A 27,826-nucleotide genomic window follows, 5' to 3' on the forward strand; every position below is an offset into this window, starting at 1 on the left:
TGCTGCAAGGGGGAGGAAGAAACCTTGTAGCCTATTCGGTTGGAAATATCCTGCAGCACAAGTGTGCGTTCTGTTTTTATTTCAGAATGTTCCACCCACCTTTCACAAGAGTTTTCAAGGTAGTTAACTAAACATATTAAAAATCTATATACGAAATAAAGCAAGCAGATATAAACACCATGATAATTTAAAAAACACTTACAAATTCTTCATTTAGTGCTGAAAAGTTAGGGCTGGCTGTAGAGGAACATTCCAGAAGCAAGGGACACCAAAATGAAGGCCCAGTCCTTTGTGCTAGCAACAGAAACATTGTAATCACACATAGGATTGCAGTGTTAGCTGTTTATCAACCTACAATCATGTGTGATTACACAGAAGGCACAGTTATGTCCAGGTCAGTATGTCTAGGATTGCAGCTTGAGTATATTAATTAGCCTTTTACTGTCAAATAAGCAACCAGAGGAAGAGGCAGAAACCGACTGCTTGTTTATCTTTTTTAAAAGTGCAGGAAAAAAATCAAGGCTTTATTGAATAGATGGTACACAACATTCTTGAGCAATTAATTTCAAGTGACCCTTAAAAGTTGAATCGTTTTTCCTCATTCAAGTCTACCAAATGAAGGAGGCGTAGTGACATAGCAAACAGACAAAAAAGGTAACATGGAGCAAAGCTTAAATATTAAGCAACTAAAGCAAAAGGGTGAAAAGCAATACATTACTTCTACCACTACAATTTTTCCCTGACAATCATTTCAAAGTGAAAAACAAGGTGGCTGTAGTTTCTCAATTCTTCATGAGTAAGTACCAACTAGCCATTTTGTCCATTTTCCAACCTGGTTGTCTTTATTTTGCCCATAAACCTGTAGTTCTACCACTTTGTACAGTGTTATGGATGTAAATGGGCAGCGGTTGTGCTCTTGAAGGAGAAGGAATAGGAGCACAGGCTAAAAGTAAGATGTCTTTGCAGGCACTACTGGCTCCACCCATCATCAATCCAGATATGTACCCTTATTTGTACAGCCAACACCATTTTCCTGAGTCAAAACTATCATTTTGTGCCATGGTTACCTCCTAAGGTATGTGCACCTTCTCCAGTGAAGTCACCCAACCCTGCTTTTAAATAAAAAGGATGCTTATTTTTGTCTAACTACACTGCACTGACTCGCTGCAGTACCTTTTTACCTTGCCCAAATAAGCTTCTAATCTTGCTGGAAAATTGTAGAGTATACTTTATTTCTCTTTTGCTTTGACTATTGTAGAAAGACTACTGCAAAGCAATTGCTTGTTGTCCTTTAAACATCCTCTCTAATTTCTTAAGAAAACTGGTACAGTTGAACCTCTTAAAAAGGTGCTATGAACTGTTTTTATAAATAAAATTTTAAATGTTTTCACAGACATTTTAAGTAAATATTTAATATAGAATTGCATTGTAATATACTAACTCATACATCTTTCCCATGTTTAGAATGCTATTTAAAAATATAAATCTGTCAGAGCCAAGGGAAAATCTTGTATAATTACAACATGCATGGAAATTATGAAGCCAAGACTTCAGCTTGTATTTGCTGGTATGGGTAACTTTGGAAAAGAGATATTTTGTTAATCTGTAGATGGTTACCTTAATGCCATACAAGACTTAACTCTTGTGTAGATGGCATTGTCATAGTTTAAAAAGAACTTGATATTTGTACTTCATCAGATTGTGCATTCATTTTGACTTGTATTTATTAACCCATCAACCTTCCTGGGGAATCCTGATCTGCTGTTAATAAACTAAATGCAAGTTAAGGTTTTATACCTGGGTAATATGCAAAGCAGATTTTAATAGTGAGTGCAATCCTGTGGAAAACTAGGTTGAATTCCATTGAAATGTGGAACCATCTGGCGGTTAAATACTCAAGTCCTGCAGATAAGAGTTAAGACTTGTTTTACTGGAGAGGGCTTGTAAACCAACTAACTTTAGAAATGCTAAAACCCCAATCTAACAGCGGGCTGTTATGAATAAGTTAGTCACAACCAAGTCAGGACTAATTTAATGTGCAATATGTTCCTTCATTAGAAAGGAAACATGACTTTGGATATCAGTTACTACCCTATCTTAGCTGTAGCTGTCCTTTAGGGTGACTACTGCTAGAGAATCACAAGCACACAGACATTTGTGTATTGTCAGTGATTCCTGCATTTTACAGAATGATCTTCGTGGCCATCAAAGAAACATTTCCCACAACATCAAAGATTTGCCATAATTATTCAAGAATTACATGGAGTTCACTGTCGCTGCCCTTACCACCATCTCTAGGGGAAACCTTTGCCTCCAAACAGGACTGTCAGTACTTAACACCACAGCTGAATGTGGACGTGCTTCCAGAAATAGGTTACAGCTCTGCTAACACCTGCACCAAATACTAAAGTTTGTTAAGATGTGAAATAACACACAGTAAGAACAAAAGTAAATGTTCAGAAGTTTACAGCCAACTTTCCAGAGGTCTTGACTCCACTGCTGGGGCCTATTCAGACTATCACATTTGAAGAGTAAGAGTACACTTTGTGATTCTTCATACTAGCAATTCAAGTGGTTCCTTGCAAGTTCATCTTGAACAGGCTCCTTGGCTCATGCCTTATTTATTGCAAAAAAAGTTTATAAAATATTTCTAACACTTCAAATTCCAAAGTAAATTTACAGTAAGTACAGATGCCCTGGAAAAGGGGTGTGGTGGTTTTTGTAAAAAGTTCTCTCCCAGTATACACTGCAATCTAGATTTCAGTTGTATATCATGCCTGGCCAGCTGACCTTCTTCATGGCAGTGTAGGGAGGTTCCATAAATACAGCAGGCGATTAATGTCTCTGTGCTGAAAAGGAGAGGGAAAAAATTCTGAGTTAGCAGTGAATGCATAATTGCCCTTAAAAGACTTTAGAACAGTTAATATGTGGGGTTTTTTTTTAATCAGACATAATCTTTAATGGGGAAAATAAGTAGTTGAGGAGAAAGCCTTAGCAAGCCCATACAGATAAATGTGATGGTTAACACGCAGCAAGCCCGAAACAGTATATCAATTATTTTCAACATCATCCTTCCAAGAACCTTGTAATGTTGGTTACTATTATCCCCATAATGCATACTAGGGTCTGCCTTATGCAAGACCACCTTGTGAATTCATGGCACATCTGACTTCCTCGTGCATACACAACAGTCTCTTAACCATATGCTACACCAGCTGATGTTTGTCAGGTTTATTACTGCCACAGTTTAAAAGTCTACCCAAATGCCGCCTACTCCATCTCTCTCTACCTAAAGGCCACAAGTAGTGAGTAGAGCTAACATCTTCAAATGACACAAGCAGGAGGTAGGGGAAAGGAAGACAAAGGGTTGCATTCATTCATCTCAGTGGGTGTGCTCTGCATAGGACTCGTGTCTATCGAGTTCAGTGGGTCTACTGTACATATAGCTTAGCTTTAGCTGGATACAACTCAATGACTTGAAAATACAGTGCTTTTGGAGAATTTTGCTCCAGGCAGGGCAGAGGACAAAATGCTGGTGGGGTGGACAAGGATAGAAGCTTAACATTAAATGGACAGCAGCATTTGCTTACTCAGCAGAGGCCTCTTCCACTAACCCATCTCTATGGGAAGGATCAGACGTTAGCACAAGACAGGTAAGCACAATCATGTTACATAGGGACACCCCCACCCAATCATTTCTAACAGCAGAGAAATCAGGGCTAGGGCAACACGGATGGGAGAAAATGTTGGCCACTGCCCATGAACCAAACTGGGTTGGGTCCCACAGGGGCCTTGTGTGATGGAAAGGCATTTCCATTTCCCCTGTATTTGAGACTTGCACTTTCTGTTACATGCACATGCTCTCCATCTCCCATCCTTCTACCACTCAGGAACAGAATTTTGAGGATTTGTGGAGAAAGGAGCTGGGAAGCTCTGCTGCTTGAGCAGAACTCCCATTTGTGAGTCTTGGGACCAAATCCAGTATCAAACTGCTCAAATGAAGAGCTCAGAAAAGAGGAAAGCTACTGCAGACCACAAACGTGCTAGGAAAACCCCATCTCTAACAGACTTATATTTTTAATTACTTGCGCCAGAAACTGCTTGGAATGTTTCCATGTTGTCCCTACAACACTATCGCTCCTGAGGTGTCCCATCCTAAGTCTTGGAACAGGGCTATTAGTAGCCCTTTGCTCTTTTAAAATGTGTTGGGACGGGTTATTGTTTTCATTTTGATTATGTATTTTGTGGTTTGATATTCTGATTTTATTCTGTGAACCACCCTTAGATCTGCAAGTATATGATGGTATAATAATAATAATAATAATTCTAGAAAAACCATGGAGACCTGTGCCTTGGACTTGTGCAACATAAAGAGAAGATTCCCATAACACGCTGCATTCCGTGAGCCACAGCTAATGAGCTACCAAGCTACAACACCACTATCAGCCAAGGAAGGGTGGGCTGGAAACAAACAACTGAAAGGCAGGTTCCTGAGAATCTTATATTGGGGGGACAATGGGCATGAGCACTCCATGCAGGGAACTGTCAAGAGCAAAGACAGTATATTCTAGGGATCCTTCAGCAGCTGTTATCACTGCATGCATGCCACCACCATGCTGCTCAATGTGGGAAAAACAACTATGTTTACTTTGCTCCCCATTAGCCACAGATTCAAGGACTCCTATACTTTTTATGCACTCTGTCTTGCCCCCTGCAAAAGGAGGTCAGGCTCAGGGATCAGGTGTGGAACCAAGAGTAGAGCTCCGAATGACATGAAGTATCACAAATTCAGGCAGAGGTTCTTCGTACCTTCTGGAAGCACCACAGCTCCAAGGGACTGAAGCCATGAAAATGAGGAAAACCTAGGCTGCAAACACAGAGGGTGTTAGAAGACCAGCCCATAAGACAATATACCTAAGAATCCAGCAAGATACCCTCCACAGCAAATAGTGGTGAAATGACAGGATGCTGATGAGCAATGAGTAGACGGTTCGGGGCATCCAATCACAATTTTTAGTACCCACCTTTGGGGTTTCTTGTACTGATACTATCTACCATTCGATTCATGGATACCAACACCATCTTTTAAGGAGCTCAGTTGTGACTGACTGAAAGGAATCCCATTTGACAGTTTAAATTTCCCAGCCTCAAACTATAGTTCACCCATGAAGCTCCCAAACTGGGAATATTTTCAAAAGGCAGCAGGAGCTAAAACTTTCTTGTTCTTGTGTATGTTTAACAGCATACAGGTCTACTCATAAGTATATTCCACTGAATTCAATGGGGCTTGTTCTGAGGAAAGTGGGTACAGGACTGCTGCCTTAGTTTAAGAAGTTACACGGAACGTATTTATAATCCTGTCAGCAAACTTCCCTTACAAGAAACAAATGTACAACCAATTACTCACTTCCCCTACTTGGGATTTTCTTGTTCACAATACAAAACAGACCCACGGATATCCAAAAAGCAAAAGGAAAACATCAAGAATATCAGCTAACAGTCCTTTGGTAAGAAACAGAGCTAACATGATCCAACTCAGTGACTGGATCTTTAGACATTTTTATTTGGTGAAAAGTAACAAGAAAGATGTCAGAAGATCCAGTTCGTGAAGATAGAAAAAACATAGCTTAATTATAATGCCTGGCACAACCCAACAAATGTTAGTCACAACTAAGTCATATAGAAATCTATGTGGCATTAACTGTAATCAATTGTTTTCAATAGGACTTGGCCGTGCAACATATTTCTGCTGAATTATACCCATTATCCAATAAGTGAGAGCTGTTTCAGCAGATCAAGGGCAGGTGAGAATGGTTTCTCTTGAACAGCAGCTCCCTGTCATCCCCTGTCGCATGGCCAAACAGCATTTCAACTTACCTTTCAGAGCAATTTAATATGGCACGGGAAGCTACTGTTGAAACAATGAAAGCTGAAAATCCCACTGGGCATGAGCTCTTGAAAATCCTACCAGGTAGCTCTTTGAGTCCTAGCAATTTATTGACCACTTAGTTCACCATTTGCTTATCACTCCCTCTAAGAGCCAACTCATGTGATGAGTGCTGACAGAGCTGCAGCCAAAACAGAACCACTGACAAATGAGGAGGTATTGATTGACGTGCTTGGGGGAAATGCCGAGGTTTCCAAAAGTACAGAAAATCTTTTAAACGCACACATGGTGTAAAAACAAACAACATAATGAGGTTTGAGCATGCTCAGTAGCCAAGGAATGTTAAGTGTCAGCTGGAAAAGAAAAATGGAAAACTAGAGGAAGGGTGTGGACATGTGGCAATTAATAAAAGAATCCACAGGCCAAAAGCATATCAAAGTCACCAGAACTTGAGTTCCAGAACGAAAAGGGAAGGATGAACCAAATGGAATCCATTAGGTTTGTAATTATCTGATAATACAAAGTTGATGGGTTTGAGAAAATAAGCTGCAGAACAGAGATGGGGATGCTGTGGCCCTCCAACGGTTGTGGTCCTCTCAACTCACATCAGCTCTGGTCAGCATAACCAATGGTCAATGGGAGTCCTGCAGCACTGGGAAGGCTATGTTTCCCATCCCTGCTGCAAAATGAGGCTAGCTTTCACCCTGCATAGCTAGCTATACATAGAGGATACCTAGAAGGACACGCAGGCAACATACTTACAACTACTTTCTTATAAACCTTTGTATTGAAAGCAGCTATGAAAATATATGTAAATCTCTGGTGCTTTCTTCTTTTGAACAGTGGTTTTTATCTATTTTTTGAAAATACATTTTAAAGTATTTTTAATACTTTTATTAATTTCGTTTAAAGCTACAAATTTAAATCTTAAAATATATTTATTACAATTGCTTTCCATGTTATCACTGCTGTACACAATACCCTTGAATATAAAAGGAAACGTTTTTCAAGTCTGATGTCAAAGCACCATGAAACTTGAAAACCAAAAACCACATAGGGAAAAGATATTTGATTTTAATTTTTCTAACTAGTGTTGCAAGTCTAGTCCTCCTTATTATTGTTCAATTTGACGGACATTGTTTTTTTCAGCATCTCTGTAATCTCCACGTATAAAGATATAAACTGAAACCAAGCAAAATGGATGTTTTCATATTATACAGCGCCTGCTTTGCAATTCAGTAAATGTATCACCTGAAGAGTCTTTGTGAGCAAATAAGCCATATCAATTCTGATACGGTAATATTTAACTACACTGAATAAAAGGTGAGGTATGAACCAGCCCATGAAATCAATATGCAAGACGTGAACACTAGCAAAATATACTATCAGCATCTATCTTTGGAATTTGCTTACCACGGATTAGTGGTGAATGGGATGTATGGGCAGAGAATGATGTATTCTTCAAGACCCCTGAGGGATGCAGTGCTCTGTGCAACAAACACACATTTCAACCTCCTGCAGGATCCCTCTATGTGAGGGACAGAGCACCCAGTCTCAAGGATGGAGATTAGGGGGAAGTTTGTAGGTGACATCAAACTGGCAGGAGTAGCCAGTGCCACTGATGACAGAATTGGGATTCAAGATGACCTAAACAGATTGCAGAGCTGAGCCAAAGCTAATAAAATGAATTTCAATAGGGACAAATGTAAGGTTCTACACTTAGGCTAGAAGAACCACCTGAACAAATAGAAGATGGGGAATACCTGGATTGCCAGTAGTACATGTAGAAAAGGATCTAGGGATCTTAGTAGTGCATAAGATGCAAAAGAAAGAAAGAAGCTTATGCTATTGTAGGCTGTCACCAGGAGTGAAGTGTCCCAATCAGGGAAGTTATAGTGCCACCCTATTCTGCCTTGGCCAGACCATACCATACCTGGAGTACTGTGTCCAGTTCTGGGCACCACAATTTAAGGATACTGACAAGCTGAAATGTGTGCAGGAGGGCCAAGGACCCTTCTGGTACAAGAGAGGAAGAGTCCTGTTGTGAGGTTAGATTCTGCCCTAAGTCACCAGTGGAGGAGCATGTGTGAATTCAGCTCAAACAGCTGCAGCAACCCTTCCTGTGCTACATACGGTAAATATTTTTTTCCCAGTGACTTCTTGCCCACCTGCCTGTAGCCTAGCCTTCCTCAACCTGCTACCTCCCCCCCAAGATGTTTTGGACTACAACTCCCATTAGTCCCAGCCAGCACAGCCAAGGCTTATGTAGATTATTTTGCAATGCAGAACATTCTTTTCACTGCCTTATGAGCTTGGAAGTAGCAGAGATTTCTCACTTCCTTGAAACTATGATATATCATTTAAAGTACTGCCCATCTCTCTCAAACACATGCACTTGGCTCATTACCATACTGCAGGGGGACTTGTCTCAGAAGAGAGTAACGCATACTAGAAGGATGATAAAATAACATGCTACTCGGTCCTTGTTAAAATGTTTCTGTGGGCAGATTCACTGGATGCAATCCACTGGGGCATGTACCTATGTTCCATGTATGCATCTCATTTTAACTGTTCATTCTGAATTTCCTGTGCTGGTCATGCAGAAAGAATCATTTACTTAGACCTTAGCACATGCTACTAATAGTGCTAGATCTGAATAGTGCTAAGATGTGCTGCAGCAACACAATACAACATAGATAAGACTGAAAAAGGTGTCAGCAATTAAGACTAACATTTCATTATAGCAAAAGCCTTTGTGAACTTGGAACTTTTGCCCAGGAAAGCTTTTGACATAATGCATTTGTAGCACCTTCAAGACTGCTGTTTTTGCAACGACAGACTAACACTGCACTTATTAAAAATTACAAGTGGCAAGTCCTATCTTAAAGAGGCATTTCCTTTTATGCAAGAAAGAGGGTCATGGCTATTCTAAGACTACTCTTGCTACAAAGAATGCATTTTCTAAAGCAAAATTATCATGACAGCCATTCTGAAATCCTAACTGCAGTTCAACACAGGTCGGTGTATTTGATTATCATGGAAATGAGAGCACACAACTTGTGCAGGGCTATAACAATGGAAACAGATTAGGTAGAACATGTTAGTAAGGCATGACGGTTTACTAGCTTTTTATTTGGAATTGTTTTGCTTGTGGAAATAAGTCATCTGTTCTTTCACCAATTTCATTCCACGACAGGATAAAATTTATACCATCGTTTTCCTTTGAGGTATGAAGCATTGAAAGTAATGCCCTGAGACCCCTGGGTATAGGGGGGTATATTATTATTATTATTATTATTATTATTATTATTATTAACCAACAGGGATGTATTCAACTAAATTATTGTGCTTACCTAATTTCCCTTACCTCCCTAGGACTACTCCTGTGCATCTACCAAATTTGCTCTGGAGTTCCCCTCAAACCTTCAGAGACCATCTGGAGGGGAGAGTTTTGTTATGCTTGCAGAAGTTCTGTGCATGCAATTGTTTAATTGGATGCAATTCATGATGATTTTAAATGAAGTATTCTGTTTAGTTTAAGGCAACTCAGGGTTAGCTACATGCACCAGGGCATTCTCGGTGTCTTTCACTGAAGAGACAGCTGGTTGAAGTGGAATAATAAACTACTTGAAAGAAAATATACGAAACCTAGGTGTTTGGTGAAAACCTTTGCCTAAAGTTTGACAAACAATTTGTGTATTCTGTCCAAAATTCAACAGCTTCGATACAAACATCCTGCTCACGTAGGCTGGGTGTGTCACCAATTTCCATCAAACCCTCATCATCCACCCCTCACCTTCCCCCAAAAACCTATACCGGTGGGTTCAGTAATCCCAAGTCATTTATTTTGGAGAAGGACACAGGAAAGTGCAGATGGATGAGTCAGCAAATGCACCCCCACAGCACTAGAAGTGCTTCCTGCTCAGGCAGAAGGCCCTGGAATCTAAGCCAATATTTGCTTTGTCGTTTAGTGCCTCTTGAACAGCCGCTTTTGCCTCCAAGCCTGGATACAACATCCAAAATCTCTTGAATGCCTTGCAGCAAATGGATTATATCATGACATCTGCATGCTTTGAACTGAAAAATCAAACTGCTGTAAGGCTCTACACAGAAATGAACGACATTAAGTCATTGCCTGTGACATCAAAATGTCACTAAAGAACTCCAAAATTAAAGATAAAAAAAATCAAACAAGTATTTTCAAAAGGGAAGCAAAGAGAAGATTTCTCATCAAGGCAAGCCGAGAAAAGTAGTAATTAAATTTAAAGTGAGAGTAATTTCTACTCAACACTTTTAATGTCATGTATGGCATGCCCGATTGCAAACTATGGCCTGAGTAGGGAACAGAACTGTTCCACAGTGTTGTAAAAAGCATGATTTTGAAGACAAGACTCAATTATATTTATTTCAAACTGGAGCAAAGGCTCCAGAATCAAATTATACTCTTGGTAGAATTCAAATGTAGAAGACTGTCTATTCAAAATGGCAAAACCCTAGAAGACGTGCCCAATCAAGCACTCATCACAGGCTCCCTTGAAGGTAGGGTCATGAATAAGGAAATCAGCAGGTACACTCAGGTATACCCATCAATCTCATAATGTGTACACTAGCCCCAAGCTGAGCTTTTAACTTTGCAGAAAGCACTGAAAGTTGTCTGTTTCATTGCGATTTTTTGTTTTTAAAAACCTTAGGCACAGCCTGCCTGAAAAAAACCAAAACAAAATAGTTCAACACTGCATTTGTTTCTGTTTGCAGGAAAGATAATACTGTACACAGCACAGGAGTGAAACAGAATTGCATGCTACTAATGTTGTGTGTTTTGTAATTTCAAAAAGCATTGACAGACTGAATGCAAGTTTATTTGCCTACACGTTTAGAAATTTATGCTTATCTAGTGTTACATCAAGGAAGGATGAAAACTATTTGGAGCCGATTTCAAGCCCACATACAAAGCATCAGAGATACCAGATTTAAAGTAAAATGTTTGGGAATAAAATGAAGTTTGAGTATTATGAAAAAGCATACCTTAGAAGCAAACTGTCACAACAGAGCCTTTGGTCATTAATTCTTTGAGAATTGATACACACAATTAATTTAGCTTCAAGTTTTTTTCCCTTTTTCCTAAATGCCTACTCCTAAAATTGTAATGTGTTTTGGGGGAGAATGAGATTAGGCACCTTTTACGACATTGCAAACTTAAACCAAGTACAAATTATATGAGTCCATTAGAAAGTGTAATGTCTAAGCGAATCAACTGCATAAAAAGGTCCAATGCAGAGCATCAGACCTGCAGAAGATCTAGGAGTAAATGGACATGAGGGATAAAGTAACATAAAATGGTGGGGGGAAATAATTACACTGGAAAGGCGTGTGGTTTTTTAAAGCACTGACAAGGATTTGCTATGGGGAAATAAATAGCTGAATAATTTGCCAAAATTAGAACCTTATTTATATTTTCAACACCAATGTTATTTTGATACACAGTTAGTGATACTAATTTAGAGAGTGTTGAGCAAGAAAATTATTTCCTAAATATTGTGTAAACAGAAAACAGTCCTGTTTCCTGATTTTATTTCAAAGCTTTTTGAGAAACACACACAAATAATTAGATTTAGTCAATTTTATTTACAGTTTTTTTGTACATTTCAGAGCATTACACAATTACATTTTCCATATTTTCTGACCTGCAAACAGATACCTTAAATGGAAATAGTTTAAAAAAAATATGCCGCTCGGTACATCCAAATGCAATAATTACACATCTGACAGTTCACAAAGTGTAATTTACTAGGACGCATCCTAAGAATTTAAGAACAAGTAGTCAGGGGGGAGAAATCTGACCAATTATTTATACAACACAAACTCTCTCAAGCTAAACCCTCAAGACAATTGTCCTAGGAGCATCCCACCCCACCCTCCTTGGAAATTATGATTCACACCTATGCAGCATTAACAGCCTCTGATCCCAAATGCTGGGGTACTATCCAGACCCGCCTGTGAGCAACTGGCTTCCTCTTAACTTGCCAAAACCTGAAGTTCATGCTGCTGTCCCTGGGTGCATAGCAAAACTAAGCATTTGGGAAAAGGTGACCAACAAGGCCTATCTAACAAATGATAAAACCTTTCTAACTGAATTCAGATTAAAATTGGTTTCTAAAAGGATTTAAAGTGGCCAGTGAGAAAGTGTTTTTAGGCAAAGGCTGAACTCTTTGGGCCCATCACACTATTGTAAATTAGGTTTTCTGGGCAGGGGACGGGGAAACACTGAAATCACATTTGAGGCTCAGAGAGGGCCTAGGGTTCTGCATTTATGGTGGACCATACAAGTCATGTTTAAAACTTCCATTTCATTTGTTCCCTCCCCCCTCCCCCCACATACACTGAAATGGTATATATAGTGGGTAGAAACTAGTAAAAATTCCCTGCAAATAAACTGCTCTTCAGCTGAGGTTATGGCTCCTGGGCATGGGGTGGTCAGAGGAATTTTTTACTTTTACCAAAAAAATGTAAGAGTCCTCTTGAAAAATACTGAGATCTCGCTTTAGGTTAATTTGATTGCATGTACAATTTGTTAAGTATAACTTTCAGTCAAGACATTGCTACAAATGGAAATTTCAGTATATAAAAAAAGCAGCCAACTGAGTGCAATTTTTGTGTTTAATTGGCTAAGTCCTTCATAGCATTTAACTAGGCTAGACATTTCAAGGAGCCTCCACATTTCTTGCCTACCTTACTTCTCATGTTCATGTTTCAAACTGTGTCAGCAGGGCCCGAACTTCAGGAGTTAGCTGCTTAGCAGCTTTGGCTGCTTCTGTAATGGCCTTGCGGTAAAGACCTTTTCTCTTCTTATTAAATCGCGACTGAAAGTTTTCTAAAAAAGGGGAGAGCTGTGAAAGAGCAAGGAAAGATGTTGTTGGGGACCCAAACCATGAAATACGAGCTTCCTGTCGGACTAAGAGGCCGTTATCTTTTCGGCTCACAGTTATAGAAAGAATACGGGCTGGCCACCATGGGAAGCCATATATCTTGGCCCAAACAATGTCTCCTACACATATGGTCCTGCCATCTGGTGTGACACATTTAGTGACATTTTTTGAAAAGACTTTCATTTTCAAGGAATTACTGAGCTTTTTCTCTTCCTTTGAAGAGGACGAGGAGGAGGAGGAGGAAGGTGCATGCATGCTGCCTGGAGGAAAATCAAAGCTTTCAGTAGTGCTACACTCAGAGTTGGTGGACTTCAAGTCATCTGTGCTATCACTACTACACACTGATGCACTGGAAGAGTCAGATTTCTTTTTATTAAGGGTCATGTAAACCGTTATATTGCTTTTGCTGCCTCTCTTGCCCAGTGTCTGCTGTTCATCCTGATCAACAGGTACATGCACTTCATTTGTGTCCTGAACCTCACTGCTGGCCTCTTCAGGGCCTTCTGAGGGGCTCTGATTTTCTGAAGGGGCCTCACCTGCTGAGCGGGTAGAGGAGCAGCGAGACTGAGGCTTAGCTGCCATCTTGCCACTCTGCAATTTCTCAAGCCCTGTCTTGAGAGAGGAGTCGTTTTCTTCATTTCGGTACCTTTGTGGCTTTAGACGCAATCGTGGGGGCAGGGAACCTGAGCTGGTGTTTTGAAGACGCCGTGTGAAGTGGACCTTTGAATGTGCATTTTTGGAAGTAGAAGTTGCACTCTGTTTCTTTTGTGCCTTCTCTTTGGCTATTTTCAAAACTTCCCGAGCTTTTGCATGATCCATGTTTTTGCTCTGGAGAACCTTTTTAGTATTTAACTGCGTTTTTGAAGTATTTGCTTGAGTGGTAACTTTGACTACTCTACTTCTGCTATGAGCAATATTTGCAACTTTGACCACGGAATTCCTTTTCTGGCTTTCATTTTGGCTTTTCCCATCAACTTTATGATCAGTTTTAATTTTTTTATTCACAGTAGTTACGCTCTCATGTCTTCGCTTTCTATTATCCTCATACCTTGAGGAATCACTTGTACTGCTGCCCTTCTTAATTTCTTTCTTTTCTGCAACAATACTGTTCTTACACTTGTCACACAAGACCTGTCTGGGTCGTAGTTTGATAGCATTCATAATAGAAGTGGGTTCCTCCCTGTACATTTTCCGCTTGGGCCGTTTAATTTTCCGAGGCGGAGGCTGAGGTATTGACTGGTTATATGTGTCCCTGATAAACAAAGGAGGAGGATATGGTGCTCCCTCGTGAAAAAGGGGAGGTGGCTTGGAAGTCCATAGGCTTTTAGCCAGGCTAGGCTCTGATGGCTGGATGGGAGAAGAGTCTGTGACTACACCATTGGCTTCACACTTCACTTGGGTCTCATCTTGGAATGATTTACTTTGGAGCTCCATCGCTTCAGGATTATCCTTGTACTCCCTTTTGGGAAATATGGTCACAGGGATTCCGTGCGGTCCAAACCTTAATGAAAGAGAAAAAACACAGAGTTAACTGCAAATCTTTGCTTAATTGAGATTTCTCAGTATCATAAGTAGCTAACATTTCACACCACATGAAAACAAGCTTATCATTTCAGAATTCACAATCACGTGAATTAGAAAATTTCAGCACTGACTAGAAAGCAATCTACCAAGGGTCACAAGAATTGTGTGCCAGCAGCAAAATGGTTTCTTTCCCTTTCATTGCTGTTCTCAGACACATTTAGAATCTCCTCTATGGCAGTGCAGTGGTTTCAAGACTTGGTCCACAGTGACCCACCTGCCGTGGAATTCCTAAAATATTCTGGAGGCAAATACTCAGTTGGCAGAGGATACTTCATAAGCTTGTTGGGCTTTATTATAGCCATGTAAGCTGAGAGTGCCCTGGAAATGGGCAGGCTGTTGTGCCTCCTATTACCCCTCTTTCTCTTGAGGAACCCCATGTTTCTCCAGAAATGTTCTAGAAACAAATGGTCTAGGGAGGCTAATCTTGTAGAAGGTACAGTGCATGCCTGGCTTTCGGAAGGTAGAGAACTGTAATCGCCTAGCTGTTCTGGTTTTAGGGGAGCTTGGTGCCAAGGTTTCCTGAATGGCAACCACAAATCTCTCCCAGGCAACCGTCTTCCGAATTCCAGCATGACACGTTAACCCTCCTTCTCCTGGAGCTCTCTGCACAGAGAACTTGGAAGGGCCTCGCCATTTGGGGAGAAGAGACCAAGCATACCCTCCCATCACCTGACATGTACAGAGGAGGAGTCAGTCTCCCAGGCCAAGTCAGAAGGTATGAGAAAGACTCAGCTGCATCTGAACAAGGCTTTGTGCAAACTGAAAGGCCCGTTGCCTTCTCCTCTGCAAAACTGTCTGCTGTGCCATATGGCCGAGGTGACCAAAAAGAGTGCGCAGCCAGCCAAATTGTGCAGACCACCCTTCATCTGTGCATGTCCCCATAATTTTTAGACTGGGCTAATCTTATAATCTTTTAAGTATTAGCTAGCTCCAACTAGTCAGGGAAATCAAGACCTTGTATGAACAGGTCACCTTTCAAATCCTCCCAGCTAGCTAGCTCAGGTGCAGAGTACAGCCATCTTAATCACAGCCAATTCTGTTAACTGTATCGCTGAAGATACATGTGATGTGATTAACAGTCAATGCAGTCTTTGGCTAGCATTTCCTATTTAAACAGTCTGAAGAGGTAATCTATCAATTTCAAAGTGAGAGGGCCTTATTGCCTAGAGTTGGCAATCTTACACTAAAAAGGCTGACGGTTTTTTGTACACCTTCAGCAGCAAGCATTTCAGCATAAGTAAGTGCTTCCATGATGCCTTGCATCATAGGCCTTGCATCGTTCAGCATGGCTGCGACTAGGTGAAAGCAAGGGCTCAAATGGGTGGCATGTTACCTGCTTCTACAGCCTTACCCCACTAGATATTACAAACATAAGTCTAAGTGTGGGACCAGGCTGCTCAATTCAAAAAGCTTGGATTCACACTGTTGTCATTCCTCCTGCCTGCTAAAGAGTAACTTTATGCCACATATAAAGGTTTTTTCTACACAGACATCAGTTATGTGTAAGAAATGGAACATACACCAAATCATTCCTCCTCCCCAATCCCTTCCACTTCATTAAACAGACTTTAAACCCCATGGATCAGGGTAAACTGTATGCTTCTACTGCTGGGGGTAAGGAAAGGAAAATGTCCACCAGATCCACCCCCCCCCCGCATTTTTCTGGCTACCCTCAACTATAAGACATGGGGTGTGGGTGGGGGTTGTTTTGCAAATAAAATGAACGTAGGCTGATCTATTTTTCTTAATATGTACAGTAAGTCCTTAGAATTAAACAAAGATGAGGATCACATTATTAAGGATGAGTAGGCAAGCTTATTTACTCCCTACTTAGGCATACAATCGTGGGCATGAATGAATGAAATACCTAAAGGATGGCTGTATACTTAGCAGCACCTCTTGCTTCACCAAGAATCTACAGAAACATGTTATTGTTCTACAGTGAGCCAGCTTGTTCCATTCTAGCTTGCACGGACCTCCCAATAACTTCATTATGCATAATGTGAATTATTGTAAAGTCCTGGGGTTTCAGATTCTGGAGCTTTCTAACTGCACAATGAGAGATCAAGACACCTTCCAGTTCCTGAGCTCCACACAACTTGCACAGCTTTCCCTTTTAAACTCCCTATTCAGTAGGGGATTTTGTTGCAATTTTGCAAAATTTTAGGCAGCCTGGTTATGGCTACTTAAAAGTATTTAGCACAGCTTTGCCTCCTGGCAAATGTCTCTACTGACACTGTTCATGGACTCTTGCTTCCAATACTCCCCAGTTCCTGATTTTAACAACTCCAAAAGACTATCAAAGTTTATATCTACTATCAAATCCTTAGCCCAAAGCACCATAAACCAGGCCCAACTTTTATCTTTTTTTATTATAAAAAAGTATACTTCCTTCAACAATAAGACACTGTTCTGCTGACAGAGAGTATCTCAAAACTAATCTTTAGAAATTACACCAAAAACTCTGGGAACAATCCAGACAAAGTTCAGCACATCAAGTCCCAATGATTCAAAGGAAAGATATGCAGGTATGTGCTTACCACTCCCACTGAAGTGAACCAGACTTAGTAGTGCTTCATTTTGCCTAGCTTGTGCCTTCTAAAATCAGAAATTCAGCAGCCTTCCAAGATTAGAAATTCAGATTTCTAGATGGCATACCCCACCAATTTAATATTTACCAGCAACTTATTCCCCATATCCCTAATAGTCTTAAATTCACTTTGCAAATTTAATCATGTTTTTCATAAATCAGACTGAACTATAATCACATTTGCCAACAATTAAGTACTGACTCAGACTTCACATATAAACAACGCTCATCCAGTAAATATGAACTAGCTACAGTGGTTTCTATAAAACAATGTTACATTTGCAATACTGCCATGTTAGTTTGGGCAAGATAAAATATGCAATGTACTCAAGCCATAATTCACTGTGAGTTTGGGGGAAGGTTTGGGCTTAACTGAATAGCATAAAAGGAACAACAGGTTCTTAGTATGATCTCACCATATTTACAAGAGTATTGACAGTTTCAGCTTATGAACAGCTGCACAATTCCCAATGGTGGACAATTGTGTTGCACAAAAGATGACCCAAACAAAGTAAAGATATACCAGAGCTTTCCAAACTTTTCATTTCGGTGACACACTTTTTAGACATGTATCATTTCGTGACACAGTAAATCGGTTTTACTAGCAAACCGGGGGTTAAACTAACCCCTTTCCAACCTAGGGAGGAGCTCTGGGAGCATTCATGAGGCACACCTACACAATGCAGCGGACACACAGTTTGGAAAGCTCTGTCTTATACCAACTAGCAAGAAAGCAGTAATGTTAGCTCAACTCTTATCTTAAATGAAACAGAATACGAAGGTAAAATGGAAGCTGATGTCTAACACCAACTTCTGACATTATTTTATGCTAACCAGACCACTGCAATTTTAACCAGCAACAGAAATATATAAAAACTTAAATCAATATACTAGATGTGCCTATACTGAGCTCTGAACCCTCAGCAGTGCTTTATTTAGAACACCTTCACAGACTTTACAATTTATTATATACCTGGAGAGATTATGCAACAAACATAGTACAGTGGTACCTTGGTTTAAGAACAGTCCAGTTTAAGAACAATTTGGTTTACAAACTCCGCAAAACCAGAAATAGTGTCTTGGTTTTAGAACTTTACCTCGGTCTAAGAACAGAATCTCAACAGAGGAAGGGCACTGGCAGGCCTCATTAGGGAAAGTGCCCCTCAGTTTAAGAACAGTTTCGGTTTAAGAACGGACTTCCGGAACAGATTGAAGTTGTAAACTGAGGTACCACTGTGTTTCAATAGACTCCATTTCCTTGGGAGTCCTACTCTTGCAGTCAAAATACGAATGATCTAGCTCTGACCAAGGTCTGTTTCAGAGAAGCTAAACACAAAATGGGCATACCTTACTTACTTTCTATTTAACAGCAGTGTGGTACCTTGGGTTAAGAACTTAATTCATTCCGGAGGTCTGTTCTTAACCTGAAACTGTTCTTAACCTGAGACACCACTTTAGCTAATGGGGCCTCCCACTGCCGCCGTGTGATTTCTGTTCTCATTCTGAAGCAAGGTTCTAAACCCGTGGTACTATTTCTGGGTTAGCAGAGCCTGTAACCTGAAGCGTTTGTAACCTGAAGTGCCACTGTACACCAATATGGTATTCAGTAAGAAAACTAAAAATCGCGGCATGTGTGCTATTTAAGTGGCCACTTCTGCAAAATCACCATGAAGGTACCAAATCTACTCTTAAGGCATATCCTGGGTATCTGTGGCTTATGTTACAGATCTTGAGACTGTGGATCAAGACCACCAGTGGGTCATGCAAGGACCAAAAACAAGATTCTTGTACATGCATGCTACAAGTCAAAGAGTATGTTGTAAACAGACAGATGGTTGTATCCAACAAAGTGGTCCAATCAGCGCAATGTCTTATTTTTGTGCAAAGGTTCTTCCTTTCCCATCTTCTTCTTCTTTGGCGATCACTCGTTGATTGTCTTGTATAAACCTTCTGGAGTGGTATGCTCCAGAAGGTTGAGGGAACCCCCATAATGGATTTGGGAGGCATGAGGGAGAGGAAGTCCTGTTGCACAGGAAGACGTCTTTGTACTAACAGGACAACTTTGTTGGCTGCAACCCAAACTGGTTGTTAAGCACCATTAACGAAAAGCCCAGGGCAAATCCAAATTTCACGAACATATTAAGAGAATTCACTCTAGTCATGTCCTTCAGCTCTCACCTAGGAGTTCAAGACAGACATTTTGGCTTCATAACCTCCCTACAGTTAAGCCTACACAAACACACAATACCCTACTATATAACACTGTTCTAGGCCGACACATCAGTTCTCAATCACATATAAACACACTGTGACTTGACAGGTTGCATCATACTGGTCTGCAGTACATTGAACCCTTGTGGCTTTCTATTGTGAGGGGGAGGAAGCAACACATTTCCCCTGAATATTCAAACAGTGGCCTTGAGGCCTCCATTTACCACATACAATAATAGGTGCAGAAATGGAGCTACATTTACAAAATCCAAGGATTGCAGCACTTTACCTCAACAGGGAGAGAGTAATTATATTTCAGTCTTTTTCAATAATAAATGGTGATGGTGATTAATGTTTATAAAATTATGAATCGTATCGAGGGAAGTTTTTCCTCTCTTTCCAGCAAGTAACCAGACCAATTGTTTAGACCAAAAATTACTTCATATTCTTCGCTTATAAATTCACTGTATATGTGATGATGACTGATAGCTTTTAAAGGGAACCGAGAGAAGCTCTGAAGAAACAAGTCTACTGTTGGCCATCACTGCCTTTACGCTCTACTCATGGGACTTCTCAAAAGAATCTGCCTGCCACTGCAGAACACAGGTTTGCTGGACCATGTGATGCAACAGAATTCATTTTTTTCTTGTGGAATTCTCTATTGGTCCCATGTGGCTCTGGTGGCATTCTTGTATGGCTACATAAGTGTAATGGTGCCAACAGTCCCTTCAGCAGATATACAGGTTTTTTTAAGTTCAGGAAGGTAAAATGCACACACCCAACCTTTAATCAGATTTGTACATGTCAGCCAATTCTGACATGACTATTTCTCCTCCACAGCTTCTGACAGGAATGCATACTGTAAAAATCTAGTAGGGAACTCCCAACTTCTCCAATAAGAGAAGCTAAGGATAGTGGCTTACACTTGGCACCAGCACATTTGTTGCACAGGGCAGGGTTAGCAGCAGCAGGACCTGATTCCTGGAAATCACTAGCCAAAGACTGAATGCAGGTTAAATTCTAACTCTTGATTTTTACAACTTCCTGAATTGTATTATGTGTCTCATCATGTTTGAAGGGCAAACATACTTTTAAAGAAAGGTTTCAGAGAACTAATAAATGTATCTGAAATACACATATATAACTAAAGGAAGTTAGCATGTTTGGCCTAGCAGAAAGCTCTGAGAATAAGGAAGCATCTAAATGTCAGCTTTTTGTTTTAATAAATAATCCTTCACCAGGATCACCGAGTGAAAGGCAGGAAGCAGCAATTCAGCTGTATCATAGCAGACTTAAGCCGATACAATGGAAGCCACTCAAAATTAAGAGGATCTGAACAGGCTGTTTAGCAAGTTGATTTTTATTTATTTATTTATTTTTGGTTAATAAATATGGGAAACAATAAGCATCCATTTGCAGTGATTTAGTTATGGGAAACATTGGTTACCAGCAACCAGACTAAATTATATTTGACATATCTTTCAGCTTTACTATGTAGTTCTGTGCTTTGACAGAAGCAAACTTTGTCAAATGCAGTCTGATTTTTTTAAATATCCAATCTTTTACTCTATCCTTCAATTTACGTAAAATGAATTAAGCTTCTCAAGCTAGGAGCCATGACAACCAGAACCAATGTTCCAGCAATGCTAGAAACTGGATGCTTTAGGAAATATAACACACAGAAAAGTAAGCCATAAGCTTGTAGGGTTGTTGCTAATCTGTAGCCTGCTTTCAGTTCCCGTCCTATGTAAATCTCATGCCCTAGTTGCTCTACTTAAGGCTTAAAGCTGGGGTAGGCTAACCTATGGCCAACCAGATATCAGCCCTGACTACAGGCCATGCGGGTGGGAGTGTAGGCCAACATGTGGAAGGTCACAAATTGACCACCCCAGCTTAAAAGCCTCACACAACTGCAAAGAAACAACATATGAAAGGAAGGAAGAAGTAAGAGTGAAGGATGCTAAAGACCAGGGGCGGTCAAGCAGGTATTAATCACTATTGAGAGATAAGCGCCAACACGAATCCCTTAGTTTCATAATAGCTCAAGAAGATAGCAATACTGGAACAGCTCCATATTGCTGTCACAGGGGCATCCATCTTAGCACCGTTGAGGCATTACTCTTGAAAAGGAAAAAACCATAAACAGAGAAAATGGAGTTGTGCATGACAGCCCCACACCCTAATGCTCCTACATATGCCAGACTCCCTGCTCCCTTTTCTATGCTGCCCCACTGAGCAGCTGGGTCTGAAGGTGAGCTCTGAAAGCTTTCAGTCAAGGCATCCTTGAACCCCCATAGGGTTTCCAGTAGCAAAGAAGTTTCTAAACACTTTCAACCAAACATGCTTAGAATTCCCCTTCAAGCTTTCCCACTCAAAAAGAGGTCAGATTGGGACTCAAGTGGGAGGGAATGAAGCAATGCCCCATGCTCCCCACTTGTGCTCTGATTCTTTTTTCAGACATAATGAACACAGCTAAATGTAAGCTTATGAATGGTGTAGCTAGATAAGTTATTGTTGAAGAAGATCATGAAGTGCACCACGAAAGGTGAACCTGTGGCCCTCCAGATGTTGTTGAGAGTACAGCTCCCATCAGCTTCAGCCAGCATGACTAATGGCCACGGATGGTGACTAACAACATATTTGGGCTACAGATCTCATCCTTGATGCGCTGACTTGAAGACTTGCATCACTTTCATAAGCGAGAACGAGCCTTCCATTTAAAACAACTATGTATTTCTGATGCCCAATGGTGGAAGCTGAGCTTCCTTTATGAACCAGTTAATTCGTTTGATGCTATCTTTGATTACAAAGGGATACACCATTAAAATTGAGCATAACCACCACAAGCTAACTCTGCATGCAGCTAAAAAAAGGTAAAGGTTAAGGACCCCTGACAGTTAAGTCTAGTCACGAACGACTCTGGGCCTGCGGCGCTCATCTTGCCTTACTGGCCGAGGGACCTGACGTTGGTCTGCAGACAGTTTTTCTGGGTCATGTGGCTAGCATGACTAAGTCGCTTCTGGTGAAATCAGAGCAGCGCAAGAAAATGCCGTTTACCTTCCTGCCAGAACAGTACCTATTTATCTACTTGCACTTTGATGTGCTTTTGAACTGCCAGACTGGCAGGAGCTGGGACTGAGCAACAGGAGCTCACCCCATCGCACGGATTCAAACCACCAACCTTCCGATCAGCAAGCCCTAGGCTCTGTGGTTTAGACCACAGCGCCACCCGCGTCCCCTGCAAATCAGAATTATTTAATCTGCATGATTATATGTAAAGTATATAGAAGTAACTTCCATCTTTCGCGGAGGTTATGTTTCAGGGATGGTGTGAATACGCAGAGACTTGTATACTTGAACCATCTCTTGAAACTGCCACTGCGCGAGCAATCTTACCTTCCAAACTCAGCATGCCAAACAGGTCTTACCCCCAGAACTGTGCAGAACTTGTTTGAGGCCTGGGGTGGGAGTCTTGTTAGAATGAAGTTATAAACAAAAATGCAGCTGGACCCTCGCGGGGCACGCTAGCCAGCTTAGCTCTCTGAGGCCCAGTGGAAGTGTACTCGGCTGCTACCCCCCGCACAGATCTTGCAGGATTGTCTGAGATCTCGCAAGAGCCTCGCAAAGCCTGGTAAGCAAGGCAGACAGCTTAAAAGCAATTTCTGTGCCAGAAAAATCCTGTACAAAAAGAACTTTTAACCTGTATGCCTTCCATGCATTTAATTTGTGTGATTTCAACAAACACATGTAAATTCTGAGTTAATTGTACTTTGGAACATTATTTCTTAAATTCAAATTATGTTCAGGTCTCACCCTGATCATAAAAGTAGATACCACAGTATTTGGGGGGGGGGGTAAGGTTGTCCCTTATTACCCATTTTGATTTCCCCACACAATGGTTTTATGCACCCTTAAAGTTATGATGGAAAATGATTTATCTGCATTATTCTAAACTGCTGAACCATACATAGAAAAGAAGGGAGGGCAACTCTAAATCTATTAATTTTAGGAGGCAACACTAAAAACAAAGAGATTTGAATAAGTCCAGAATATTCAACTGTTTTAGTTGCTGTACAGTTTTTGTTTTGTTTTTTGTATCTCAAACCCACAAAAGCAGTAAAGTGCCAGATCAAGATAACCAAATATACCTGGCCAATTCTTAGGCACTATGGCCTCATCCATTAACCAGAGAAGGAGCAGCTGCAGGGAGCTTGCCTGCTTGCTTCCTCCTCTCAGAAAGAACACTTTGCTTCAACTGCCTGCTGTTAATGGAATGCAGAGTAAGGGAAAAGGACTCTCCCTCCCATCCTCTGGTCAAAGGAACAAGATCCACCAGCTGCTTTCAAGCAAGAACACCAGCAAGAGAATATCAGCCTGCCCTGGATTACATCTAAATGCTCATAGCTCTGCACTTTGTTCTGGCCTTGAAGACTGATCTCTCCTGTATCTTTTTCTTCTACTGCCCTTCCCTTCTGCATCTTGTCTTTTTAGTTTATAAGCCTGATAGATGGACCCATTTCTTTTAAAAAATAACCATGTGAGTGGTTTTAGAAGACAACAGTCCAAAAAGTGGAATAAAAATAAATAAATGCACTGATAAGTGATGCACAAGGTTAGCTTTGAAAGATGCACTATGAATAAAGTTTGAGTTTCATTACACCATCTTCCATAACTGTATGCAGAGTTAATGGCTGCATTCACAGATAACGCTAAACCAAGTGAGTACAGTACTCATGTATTCCACAGATGAAGCCTGGCAGGCATCTGCTAAGTTTAGTTTTACTTTCAAATAATCTTTCAGAGAACCAGGGATGCTGGTTTTACAACAAACAATGGATAGTTAATTAAACAAACTAACAAACTATATTCTTAAGCTATGGTTTGAAGTTGGCTTGTTTAGAAACTAACCATTGTTTGTAAAAAAAAAACAACAACCCAGGATTCCTGGTTCTTATGTAACACTAACCATGAAACCAAATTTGCAGAAGCCATCTCCATAGCTGTGTGGGGTGGAGAAAGAGAGAAATTAGCTCCATGCTTTGCCAGAACTCATGGAGGCTTGTGCACGTACAGTACTGTTACAACTTTGTTCCAGTGTCACATGCAAACTGGGTCAAAGTTTCATTACAATTCTAACTATTATAGGTCTTTTTAACTTGTAAGAGAATAAATTTTAGAAAGGGATGAATGAACTAATCATCCCTACCAAATCTATTCTGAACCTCTACTCTTTATTATAACCCACCCAACATACCACTTTAGTTTGCTCTCCACAACAAAGAGCAAACTATTCTATTTCATTGTTAAAATAATAAACAAAATGTCAATAGTACTTGAAGAAATATACCAGAGTAAACAAGCTGGCGATCAAAATACTATGTAAACAATATACAATTACTGTGAAATAACCTGCTGACAATTTCAGCTTCTTGCTTTTATAGGTTTGTGTTTTGCTCTTTCCATCTAAACTAAGCCAACATAGATGTTGCTTTGTTTTCCACCCCTACTTGACTCTTTCAGCATATCAGGACTCCATACCTGAAAAAGAAAATGTAAGGTAAGACACCCAACCACATATTCAAAGTCCAAGAATAAACAAATTAAAGCATTAAGAGGACTGATACCTTTAGCTTATTCACTATGAGCAAGCACATCATCTCTACCAAGGTAGACTGGATAAAACAGACTGTTTACAAGCAAGCACCATGCAGCAAATTCATCATGAAACACATAAAGCCATATGGCAACCTGGTTATCTGTAGCAAGGCATGGCACATTTTCCACAGCAAATATGTTTTTAAAGACACCCTGTAAACTATTGGCAATGTGCACAGTGGAGAGGAGATTACACCCCACAGCCAAACACTACGTGCAACTAGTCCTCCATATGGCTGCATGTATCCCATAACTGGTGTACAAGCAGCCACCATGCCTTTGCCAAATGGTGCCCTCCTCATGTTTTGAGCTAGAGCTACTGTAAATTGCCTCCTTTAACTACTCAAGAAGCAGTTAAGTGCACAGACTGTATCATTATTTATATGAAGATGATAAAAACGGGTATGTTCTACAGTACACCAAAACAGCCTACTAACCAGCAGCAAAAAATTCTATAAAATCCAAGAAAGTTTTATCTAATCTATATATGAAATTCTGTACAGGTAGTTAGTTACTTCATGTTTCACAACGTTTTCATATGCTTATCCTTACTTTAAAACATACAGTCTAGAACAGTGTTTCCCAACCTTGGGTCTCCAGCTGTTTTCAGGCTACAATTCCCATCATTCCTGGTCACTGGTCTTGCTAGCTAGGGATGATGGGAGTTGTAGTCCAAAAATAGCTGGAGACCCAAGGTTAGGAACACTGCTCTAGAACAGCCTCCTGCAACCTATTCTCCAAATGCTTTGGTCTACAACTGCAATCATCTCTGACCATTAAACATGATGGCTGGAGTTGATAGGAATTGTAATTCAGAACACCTGAAGAGCATAATGTTGGGTAAGGCAATTCTAGAGTTTCTGTTTTAAGGTAAGGACATGCATTTGAATGGGCAAAGCTAGATTTGGAACCAAGTTAAAGTCCCAGTTCAGCAGGTCAGCCCACAGAATACCCTGGCCAGGCCACACCCAAATATTATCCTCTCACAGGAGTAGAATATGAAGAATTACACCCCCCTTTGTATGCTGAGGTTTGCTTAGGTTTACTTTTAGCACATTCTCTACAAGCAAGTACACCATCTATAGGCTGGACATTCATTTCCCCTGTCCTAATTCACCCTCAGGAAAGCCATAATTAAGATGTGTCTAGAAATTCACTCCAAGATGGTAAACTATGATACAACCTCTACATAAAGCCTGTTCTACATGGCCTCTCTCTATGCCCAGAAGGAAAATCAATACACAGTATGTAGTGGGAAAAAGTGTGCCTTTTAGCTTATGAATAGGGTGACTATTTTAAAGCCTGGGACCATGCAGCATTTAGCCAATTCTCACTGTGACTTCCCAATATGTGAAGCTGTAGCAACATACAACCTTGTCACACAACTTTTTTCCAGCATGAAGGCTGACTGCTTCTGAAGTTAGAAGAATAAGGTGAAGGTGAATTCAAATATCTTAAGTAACTGGAAAACAAATATGAGCCCCAAGCCATTATGGATAGGACCATATTGTCTTGAAATTTTCATAATACAGTACTGTATAAATAAAATCACTGCATATTTATGCATCAGTAGCAAACTAGTAGGAACTATGGTCCAACTTTTCGCTACCAAGAAGGAGAAGTCTCCCCAATTTTTTATCCCTGCCCAGACGGGTCAGCCTGTTCCCCTCCCAACCCACCTTTTAAACTTCGTGAGGAATCAAAATTGGGGGGGGGTACCTAAATAAAGACAAATAATATTATAGTGGTGGGTTACACATCACGTTGGAATTCGAGGGCGAGGGAAAACCTCTTCCCTGCTTGCATGGATCAGAAGGAGGAAGGCAGGGCTCTGAAGCAGACCACGAGGCCATTTGCAACAGGGCACTTTCGCCCTCTTGGCGGAGCCATAAAACCAAACACCTCGTGGCTCACCCACCTCCTCATCTTACGCAGCCACCCCCCAGATGCCGAGAGGGCACTACCTCCAGAAAGAAAGTTGGGAGGAGAGACTGAGAAGGGCGGCGGAGGGTGGGTCTCCCTCCTGTAAAACACCGGGCAGGCTCTCTCACCTCTTGGAAAGATCCATGAGGACCCCGGAAAAAAGCTTCTTCCCGAATCGGAAAGACACCACCAGCGCGTCCTCGATGATGTGATCCAGGGTGACCAGCACCTCCGAGCCGGGCAGCAGCACCGCCGCCGCCGCTGCTTCCTCCTCCTCTCCTCCAGCGGCCACCGCCTGCTCCGCGGGCGCAGCGAGCTCCGGCTGCTTCGCAACGGCCGTGGCGGCAGCATCCGGCTCCTCCTCCTCCGGCCGGGGCGGTTCCTCTCCGGGCTCCGGCCCCGCGGGGCCCCCAGCTGCAGGCGGCGGCGGCGGCGACAGCGGCAAGCAGGGCGGCTGCTCCCCTCCGCCTTGTCCCTCCGCCTCCTCGCCGGGGGGGAGCTCGGAGAGCTCCGCGGTGAGCGGGCAGGGCGGCTGAGGCGACCCTCCGACGGGCTCCGGGCTGGGCTGGGCCTGCGGCAGGTCTCGGGTCCCCGCTGGGCTCCCGGGCGGCGGCGGCGGCGGCTCCTCGGCCTCTCCCCCCGGGGCTGGCTCGGGCTCCTCCCGGGCGTCGAGCACCGCCGACTCCACGGCGGCCTGAGTGCCAGCCGGGAGCGGGTCTGCGCCGGCCTCGCTGCCCGGGATGGGCTCGGCCTCGCCGGCTCCACCATCACCCGGCACCGCCGCAGTCGCAGCCACGGCCGCCATTTTCTCTGCTGATGCTTCCTCCTCCCTCTAGTCAGCAGCGGAATCGATAACCGCGGCCTTCTTCGCCCGCCTGGCAAGGGAGGGGGACGCCGCCTACCGAGAGGCGAGGACCTTGCCGCTCGAAAGCGCTTATTGGAAGCAAGAGGTGTCCATCAAGGGAAGGGGGAACTTTCCATTGGCTGCGAGAAGGGGACGTTGATCTCGAGGGCAGGAAGAGGAATTAGGGGTGGGGCTACTGGTATCTG

The 27,826-nt window shown here is 41.7% G+C and overlaps 1 protein-coding gene across 6 annotated transcripts; it reads right to left on the reverse strand.

Moving 5' to 3' along the window:
* Nucleotides 1–1,710: 1,710 nt before the first annotated feature.
* Nucleotides 1,711–27,716, reverse strand: PWWP2A (PWWP domain containing 2A). 6 transcript variants are annotated; one of them, XR_014165230.1, is made up of 4 exons: nucleotides 26,905–27,716; nucleotides 13,350–14,314; nucleotides 4,810–4,867; nucleotides 1,711–2,849 (listed from the first exon to the last, which is right to left on the reverse strand). XR_014165230.1 is itself a non-coding variant. In XM_081899130.1 (3 exons), exons 1-3 carry the CDS (start codon nucleotides 27,579–27,581, stop codon nucleotides 2,836–2,838), a joined length of 1,656 nt encoding a protein of 551 aa, XP_081755256.1. In that variant the 5' UTR covers nucleotides 27,582–27,716; the 3' UTR covers nucleotides 1,711–2,835. The 6 variants fall into 6 exon arrangements, 4 of the variants coding, with proteins under 4 accessions (XP_081755256.1, XP_081755255.1, XP_081755254.1 ...); XR_014165231.1 differs by having other exon boundaries at nucleotides 12,617–14,314; XM_081899130.1 differs by lacking the exon at nucleotides 4,810–4,867.
* Nucleotides 27,717–27,826: the final 110 nt, after the last annotated feature.

This window comes from Podarcis melisellensis (assembly GCF_964234715.1).
Source record: "Podarcis melisellensis genome assembly, chromosome: 2".
NCBI lineage: Eukaryota > Metazoa > Chordata > Lepidosauria > Squamata > Lacertidae > Podarcis > Podarcis melisellensis.